This window comes from Physeter macrocephalus, unplaced genomic scaffold (genome assembly GCF_002837175.3).
Source record: "Physeter macrocephalus isolate SW-GA unplaced genomic scaffold, ASM283717v5 random_860, whole genome shotgun sequence".
Lineage (NCBI taxonomy): Eukaryota > Metazoa > Chordata > Mammalia > Artiodactyla > Physeteridae > Physeter > Physeter macrocephalus.
In genome coordinates, this window is record NW_021146146.1 from 4583 (window position 1) to 13874 (window position 9292).

The 9292-nt window shown below is 60.2% G+C and overlaps 1 protein-coding gene across 1 annotated transcript; it reads right to left on the reverse strand.

Moving 5' to 3' along the window:
* Positions 1–7548: 7548 nt before the first annotated feature.
* LOC114485247 (Krueppel-like factor 13) lies at positions 7549–9063 on the reverse strand (the record flags this gene model as incomplete). Its single annotated transcript, XM_055083335.1, has 1 exon — positions 7549–9063. A coding segment is annotated over exon 1 (908 nt), but the record flags the coding sequence as incomplete, so codon positions are not given.
* Positions 9064–9292: the final 229 nt, after the last annotated feature.

Here is a 9292-nt window from a genome sequence, read left to right on the forward strand (position 1 = left end):
GGCCACGTCTGCAGGACAAACGCCCGCGCCAGAAGCCCCTTCCGAGGCAGGAGCCTGACACAGGCAGAGCCACGCGCTCTCTGGTGAGTGACTGCCAACTTGCAAAGCTCTCCCACCACGCGCCCTGGGCTCTGGCTCCAGGAGCTAGGCCTGGCCCCTGTGCTCAGGGACCATGGGTCGCCCATCTGTGCAGGCAGGCCACGCCCCTGTGGCAGCAGCGCAGGGACATTTAAACTGAGGCATCAAGTCTCAGCACTTTGCCGAACAGGTCACCTTGGGACAGACTGGCCAATGGCCACGGAGTGCGGCCAAGTTCCTGGTTAGCAAGTGTTTTTTGCGTGATGAACTTCAAAAAAGGAGAACAATAAACAGATCCCCACCTCCACCCCCCGCACACACATCACAGTAAAAACCTGGAGCGTGCCCTGTGCTGTGCATTCAGAATGATGTCAGCGCAGACGCCGCTCCGGGCCAGGCCGCCCGCACCACGCACACGAGGCCCATGGCGAACGGGGAGGATGCCCCAGCCCACCAGGGTCAGCAGGGGACCGGGAGCAGGTGGAGGGCACGGCAGAGCCCAGCCACCAGAGGAGTGAGGAGACACAGCCTCATCACGGCAGGGCCTCTAAGCTGTGGGGGAGGGTGGGTCCCGACGTGTAAAACTGACCGTGGAACTGCGAGTCATGGGTTCCACAGATACACGCTCCAGCCTTGGATGCTCAGGTCAGCCACAACGGACAGGGTACCGTGTGTGTGTGGGGGGGTGGGGGCAGCGAACTCGGGGTTGGGTGAGGAGTCCTTCTGTCCTACGTTAGGTGCCTCGTGTCAAATCACTGCCTGCAGGGTAAAAAGTTAGAGTTCCAGCCTCCACTGTATTGGCCCAGGGCAGTGGCCAAGGCCTTCTGAGCCCAGCGCTCGGCTCTGGGGGCCTCTGTCCCCACTGCCCCATCCCAGTCACACTGCAGCAGCTGCTTCTGACCCGCCAGGCTAGGCAAACACTCAGAAGTTTGTTCCCATCTTGACGGGACATTGACTTCTCAAGAAAATAATCCCATTTGGGACTGTGAAAGGAAAGGAAAACAGGCTCAGGTGTGTGGACTTAGATCCATATTTGGGTTTTTTCTGGAAAGCATGTTGAGACCCACCAGGACATTTACTGTGTCACCGGCTGCAGGCCCCGCCCACCCAGGCCTGGGAGACAGGTCACCAGTAGGCACAGAGCCGAGGTGTGGGTGGGCTGACCGAGAAGAACATGCCCACGAACACCTCCTGAGCTGCTCCAAATACCATCTGGAAACATCCGATTCAACGTAAAATCAGGGGATCTGGTTTGTTTGGGGGAAGGAGCTCCTAAGACTCTCTTGAGCTGCCCTTTTAGTTTCAAAAGACTTCCAACAACAAACCTGAAAAACCTAGCACCTGTCCAGTCAAGGACATTGGAGGATGAACAGAAGCCTGGCAGGTGGACTGGGCAGAAGGGGCTGAATAAAGGTGAGCAGACGGCGCCCCAGCATGGTACCTGGCTCCGCGAAGGACCAGCAGCACCCTGGCCCCCTCTGGAAAGCCACGGTCTCAGAGTGTCACTTACTGTCAAGAAGAGAACAACCCTGTACAGCGGAGGAGCCTGGCAGACACCCCTTCACCCGCGATCCAGCACTGTGGTGCACAGAGGGCCCAGCATCACCTGCATTGTAGTTTTGACCAAAGATTGTTTAAAGTGGATCTAATCATGAGGAAACAACGAGACCAATGCAGATCGTGGGATCGTTCTACAAGACAACTGGCTTGGATCCTTAAAATGCCAATGCACCAAAGACCAAAAGATGGGGGGGGGGCACACTAGTGTCCCTTAGTGTCAGATTGAGGGACACTGAAGAATCAGGACAACCAAATGCAATGTGTGATTAACCGCATCCCGGCTCCTGTATGGGCCACCTGGGAGGGTCACTAGGGAAACTGAATATGGACTGCATGCTAGAAAATGTGTAATATTTAGAGAGATGAGAAGCAAGGGAAGGAGAAAACATAATATTTAGAAAGAGAAGGTGGGAAAGAGGGAAGAAGAAAGGATTTTTTAAAAGTGTGACAGAATATTAACTAATGACTCGAAGAGAAGAGTATTTGAATGCTCATCGTACAATCCCTTAACGTTTCAGAAGCAATGAGAATTTGTGGGGGAAATGGTGTGCGAGGGGAACTTGGGATTCTAACACCCTGAGGCCCTTTTCATCCGCCGTCCCCTGGAACCCGGTGGAGACGGGCACGCGGGCACACCCACACCCCGAAGCGGGGAGGCTCCACCCTCATCTGCTGTGCAACCTCCAGCATATTTCTTAACCCGTCTGAGCCTGAGTGTCCTTATCTAAAAACTAGTAATAATTACAGTGCCTGTTCCATAGGATCCTTGTGAAGATGAAACAGCATACTGCAAAGTACTGCAAATGGAAGGCCCAGCCCCTGGCAAGCCGCGTGGATGTGCAGGACACAGCGTGAGCACTGAGTGCGTCATTCTACAGGTTTTTATTTCAAAAACTGTTTTTACTGCCTTCTTAGGGCACAAACCAGACACACCTTAACAGTGCCCTGAGAGCTCCAGATCTCTGTTGGGAAGGTCAGGTGTCACGGAGCGCAGGCCCCGGGGACGGCAGGGAGGACCTCCCAGCCTCTGCAGATGCCCTGGGTCTGCTCTAGTGCTGTGGGGTTTTGTGGGGTTTCTCAAGTTATATATTCACACACACATGTGTGCGTGTGAATAACCCTTTGGTTTGCTTCCTCCCTTGCTTTTAGGCACCAGCAACATATCTCACCCTTGCCCTTTCGATATGCCACGTCTAGGAATCAAACCACCACCGGGATTCAGGATCCAGCCTGTCAGAGCAGACAGGCCCTGAGAGTGTGTGGGCCGCCACGAGTGGACTCAGCAGCACCTTCTCTGAAGGGGCAGGGCCCCCAACCCTGTTGGTTCCAGAGGCTTGAAGCCACACACACAGGGCCTCTGGCTAAGTGAAGTGTGGTCCTATCAGATGCTCACACAGGAGGCAGGGCCTCAAATCTGCTTTCAGCCAGGGGAGGGGGGAGCAAATGGCATCACATCGGTGCCCCCCACCCCTGCCCAGTGCAGACTGTGCCAGGAGGCCCCCGGGGGCACACCTCACTGCGGCAGGGGCTGCGGGCCACCGGGTAAGCTGAGTCAGGACGGCAGGACAGCTGGTCATGAGGGATGCGAGAGTAACAATGGTTTTGTTGAGTTTGTTTCAAATGTTCTCAATATGATGCTTTCACGTGTACAAAAGGAGAACTGAGAGAAGTTTTAAAAAAAAAAAAAAAAAAAGTCAGCCAGAGACACAGCAGGAACCTTAGCACTGGGGAGACCAAGATCTGTCAGCCTGTTTCCTTTCAAAACATAATGTGTCCTTTAAGTCAACATAGTAGCTCTACCAAATATTTAAACACCGCCTATGGCCCCGTCACTACCACCACCAGGTCTCAATCCCACACGAATGCCAGCTGGACACCGAGACACACACCAGAGTCTACTGCTGCACGGCTTCTAACAGCAAACAAACAAGAAAAGCAGCGCAGCTGTACTTCCAGCAGGTAAGAGACTGGGTAAGTGACAGTACAGCCACACAGCCGCACCCTGGAGTACTATGCAGCCAGAAAAAAGAACGAAGCTGCCTCATTGAGCAAACACGCAGGACAAAAGCCTCGGTGGAATGTGTTTGGTGGATCCTACATGTGTGTTTTTAAATCACCTACTCCATGGATGCATGTGCTTGCGTGTATACACAAAAATCCATTGAAAGGGTCTGGAAAGGGACGCACCGGTAAAGGGCAACAGTGGTTAGCTGGGGGAGGGGAGGGTTGCACATTCTGTCTACACACTTCTGCACTGTTTGAAGAGTTTCACAACTAGGCCCACTGGCAGCCTGGGACTGTGGGCGAGCAGGGGCGGGAGCTGCTGGCCTGGCCGTGTCCTAGACAAAGTGCTGGCCCTCTGCCAGCTTGGTTTGCTCTGGGCGAAGGAGATCCCGGCCAGCCACCCTCCACTCTGACAGGCTGCCTTTCCAACGCAGCTGCCCAGGGGAGCACCTGCCAGGGGTCCGGGCGGGCAGTGTGCTTGGAAACCATGTTCTAAAGCCAGAGCTCGGGTTGGGGGAGGGGACCTAAATCCTTGCCCCAGTAATCTCAGTGGGGATCGAATCCCTCGTTCAGTGGGTCAGGGTAAATTTCAAACAAATCCTGCCCCAGATTATCACAGGAAATGGCTGAGACAGTGAAGTCTCACTCTACTTTCCACCCCACCCCACACAGGGCCAGGTGGCTAGGAACATGTCTCTGGGGCTGCAGGAGGGAGGGGCTGTGTCCAGCACAGTGCCCACCTTCCTGGCCAGGCCCCCAGAGCTGCTGAGATGGGCCCAGCCCAGGGTGCAAGGAGAGGTTTTGGCTACTAGCGCTGGAGGGGAAACAGGGCACAAAGGCATTCTGAAAACAATCCTTTGTGGGAACAAATAGGTAGGAATGTATTTGTGATATGTCTGCCTAGAAAGACTGGAGCCACTCTGCTAGGTGCTCACCAAGCACCCCCCGCCCCCAGCCCCATCCTGGACAACAGGCAGGAACCTCCTCCAATATGTGCGACCTGGCCAGCTGCGGGGGGGGAGCGGGCGGGGAGTCTGCCCTCAGAGGGATCCAGAGCTTCCCTTCTCTAAGTCCTTGAATTTTCAAATCAAAGCCCTTCAGCCTCCAAGAAAATCTGTTCCTGGTCTAGGCAGTCCCCAAAGGGAGTCCTAGCAAACCTCCCAGGTCTGGGCTAGGAAGTTACGATCAAGCAAATAACAAGGGGCTCAAGTTGCAGAGAAGTTTGTGTCTGTTTCATCATGAGCTTGCTATAACATCAACAGTTACCTAAATGTGACAGAGAGTCATGAGTTCCTAGGATGACCATTGGGGGACCACACGGCCACAGAGCTAACCAGAACAAGCAGCAGCTCTTTGTGTGCAGTCGGTTAGGGGTGGGGGTGGGAGATCAGAGCAGAGCCAGGAAGCCCAGGTTCCCCCAGAGTCAAAGATGCCCCTAGGGGACTTCCCTAGCAGCCCAGAGGTAAAGACTTCACCTTCCAATGCAGGGGGCGAGGGTTCAATTCCTGGTTGGGGAGCTAAGATCCCCACATGCTCTGCAGCCAAAAAACCAAAACATAGAACAGACGCAATACTCTAACAAATTCAATAAAGACTTTAAAAATGGTCCACATCAAAAAAAAAAAAAAAAAAAAAGATGACCCTAGGAACTCCCCAAGGAATTTCACGTACACACACCCTTGTTTCCCACAAACCTTCCAGATGGTCAAGGGAGACATCACCAAGCTGCAGGGAGACCTGGGGACCAGTCCCTGGTCACAAAGCTAGGCAGAGCAAGGTGCCAATTGCCTCCTTGGCTAAAGGTCATTTTGGTATTCACTCCCCACCATACAATCGTTATAAGGGTAGGGGGGTCCCTAATGAAAGGCCTGCCGTGACCTGAGCCACTGCCTGCAGAGACCACCCCTCCCACCGCAGGACACTCTGGGAGCCCACAAACCAGGGTCTGCTGCTCGGGTCTTCCCAGGGTCACCTCTCGGTCACCCCCTGCAGCCAACTTGTCTCTCCTCTCCCTTCTGTGGGCTACCTCTGTCCCCTCTATGAACACCAGACCAGTAACTTATGCTCTGCACACCTGGGCTCAGCCTGGAAATGGGCTTCATGGAGGTGCCCTGGACCAGAAGTAGATTCTTGGTTCATAAACAGATTCACCTGGGGGACCCCTTAAACTGCAGTCAGCATCTGGGACCTGGAAATCTGCATTTCCGAGGGCCCCAAGGGAACCCTGCGCGCTCCTGACTTGGAGGTCTGCAACTGCTCTGGAGGTAGAGCTCCGAGTTTCTGCACACCTGGAGATTGGGGCCGGCTTCCTGCTCTAAGAACAGACGTAGCACTTTGCAGGCAAAGTATGGATCCATCCTCTTCTGGCTGCCTTGGGCTTCCAGGCACCCCAGAGAGGCTGGCTTCCACCCCACTGCGAAGGCGCGGGTTCCCAGCGCCCCTGACCCAAGCATCTAGCCATCCTGCCCTGTGCTGCGCAGGGCACACGGACCCTGGACCAGGGGGGCTGAGGCAACCCGGAAGGCATTCCCCAGCTGAGGCCCGGGCGAGCCCCGCCCCGGGCCAGTCCCTCCGCAATTCGCGAAGCTGGCTACCGGGTGCTGCCGGGTGTAAGGCCACACAGTAAAAGAGGCTGCAGAAAGGTTTTCCAATCAAGTTCCCTACCCAGTACTGGCCTCGCCTCAACGGGGTACTTAACCCCAGCCGCATCCCAAACGCTGGCCCCGCCCGGGTACTTGGGGTCCACCTGGCTCCAAACCTAGCTTCGCCCCTCCCCCACGACCACACCCACTCTTGCAGTAACGTCCCCACCCCCCTCATGAGTCCAGACAGCCCGAACTCTGACTCACACAGCCTAGAAACGGCCCGCCTTCACCCACGACCCCACCACCTGCCACGTGGTTTGAGCGGCCACAGCGTGGGACCAGAAATGCGGGGACAGCCTCGGGGGGAAGAGGTCGTGAGATCTGCGGTATCCGACACCCGCAGACCTTGGGCCGACTCAGTTCCAAATGTACCGGGAGAAAAAGCCTTTCAGCTCTAGGTTCTTGAAGACTACTGCGGTTTTTAAATCAGTCACGTAATCAGTTTGGGAGCTGTTTTACAAATGAGAAGCCTAAACCTTTGGTCACGAAGTTAATAGTATAAAGGCTTAAAAACTGTCCCAAAGATGGAAGACCTAAGTGTCCAGAAGAGTTCGCGTGAGCTCAGATGAAATACACAATTCTTTAAACCAATCAGGGGAAAAAAAGGTTGTTTAACCATTAAAAGGTTGTTTCCACTTTTGTGTTTAAAAAACAAAAAACAATCACAGAAGAATCAACGACAAAAGCCCGGACTCGCGCGAAGGGAAATGCTGCCCTGGGGTCGGGGGCGGGCGGCGGTCCGCGGATCCCAGGCTGCCGGCTCCGGCCGCCCGCCCCCGTGCAGGTGCTGCCTGCCCGCATCCGGCCCGGCAGGTGAGAGCACGGCGGGGAGGAGGGCGGCGCAGACCCACGGACAGGAGGCAGGGCGCTCCTTTCGGGAGAAAGCGCAGCGGGCCCCAGGAGCCCCTCGGGTCCGGCGCGCCCCCGCCGGCCGGATGGGCGGGGCTCCCACAAAGAACCGCGGGAGAGGACCCAGGACCGCTCCCCGCGTCGGCCGCCGCTGGCTCTGGTTTCGACAAATTAAACCTTAGAGCGCTGGAAAAATTACAGGAAGAGGAGAACGAAGAATGTGCCGAGTGGCTGGAGGAAGCCCTGTCCCCGCGTGAACTCCGCCCGCCGCGCGCCCGGGCCGGCCCCTCCCCACCCGAGCGCGCGCCCGGCCGGCGGGGGAGGGGCCGGGAGAGGACACCCCTCCCCGGCGGCTCCCGGGCCTCCCACCTCCCCGGGCGGCAACCGCGGCCCCCACCCAGCTAGCCGGCACCTGCCCTTGCGCCCCCCGGCCTGGGCGGGGTCCCCGCCCCCGGCCCCGGCCCTGATGACGACAATCGCCCCCGCGGCCCCGCCCGAGCGCGCCCGGAGAGGGGGCGTGCCCGGCGGGGGCGCGGTCGCCGGGCGGGCGCCGGCTCCCAGCGCCGGGACCCGCCTCGCGCGGTGCACGGGGTGTCGCCCGCAGCCCCAAGCGGCTGGGAAAGGGGCGAGGCCCCGACCGTTCCCGGCCCGATCTCCCCTCGCTACCCGTCGGCGGCTCCGGGGGCGTGGCCGGGCAACTCGCACTGGCCCCGGGCCGCCCCACTGACCTGTGTGAGTTCTCAGGTGCGCCTTGAGGTGCGAGGATTTCCCGTAAACTTTCTCGCAGCCCGCGTAGTGGCACTTGTGCTTTCTCTGCGGGGACTCGAGGTCGGCGCGACTTCGACCCCGCCGGCCCCTTTGTCTGAGGCCGGGCTCGCCGCTCCCCGCGGGCCCCGGCTCTCGCTCCGGCTCCAGCCCCGCCTCGGGCTCGAGCTCGGGCTCGGGCTCGCTCCACGCCGGGCTGAGGGGCGCGGCCGCCGCGCCACCGGCGCCGGGGGAGGCGGGCTCGGGGGCGGGTGGGGGCGCGGGCGGCAGGCGGCAGGGGGTCCTCGCCTTCCGGGCCGCGGCGCCCTCTCTGCGCTCCGCGGGGGCGGGCGCCGGCGCTTGTTGGTTAAGGTCCGCCAGGATCCGCGCCACTACGAAGAGCGAGGCGCTGTCCTTGCCGTCGCGGCGCTCTTCGACGCGGGGCAGCGTGGCGACAGCGGCCGCGCCCTCGGGTCCGGGCTGCGGCCCCTCCCGCGGCCCGTGCACGACCGCGCGGCTCGACATGGACACGAGGCACTCGGCGGCGAAGTGGTCCACATAGGCGGCGGCTGCCATGCTGCGGGCTCCGGCCGGCGGGCGGGCGGCACTGCTGGTCGCTGCGAGTCGTCAGCGGCGCATCCGCACCCACGGCCTCCGGAGAGCTGGCGGGGGGCGGGGGCGCGGCGCGCCCTCTCCGCGGGCTGGGCTGGGCGCGCAGCCGCCTCTGCCGTCACCCGCGCGGCTCCGCGTCTGCGAGGCGCCCGCCTGGCTGGGCACCGAAGAGTGAGCGCATGGGGGGCGCGGGCGAGTGGGGTCCCCGCGGGGCGTCAGGGGAGGCCTGTCCTAAGGATGCTGAGTGGCGACGTTAGGGACGACCGCGCCAAGTCGCGGCCGCAGCCTCGCCGCGCATTGTGGCAGGCGGGACAGCCACCGCGCGCGCCGCGGCTCGGTGTGGGCGGCCCGGCCCCGGGGGTGGGCGGGGCCGGGGCCACATCTGGACCCGACGTCAGCCCCCAGCCACATCCTGGCGGCGCAGGTTACTGGCGGCGGCGGCGGCAGCGGGGAGCTGCGCACGCGGAGGGGGCGGGGATCCCGGAGCGCGCATCGGCGGGATGGAGCGGTCACGCGCCCACGCCTGGGGAGGAGGCGTGGCCGAGGACAAGGGCGGACGCCATTGGTCCGCGGGTTCGCAGCAGGGCCAATCCATACAGAGAGAGGCGCCCACCCGGCCTCGGGGCGTGCGCGTGCCAATGGGCGTGCCCCCTTGGGCGGCGGGAGGAGGGGCGGAAATTGGAGCCCGGGCACGCTGACGCACGACGTCCGAGGGCGGCGGGCTGGGGCGGGGCCGCGCCCCCTCCCTTCCGTGGCGGGGACCCCGCGGGGTATTTTCCTGTCGGAGCTTTTGTACCGTG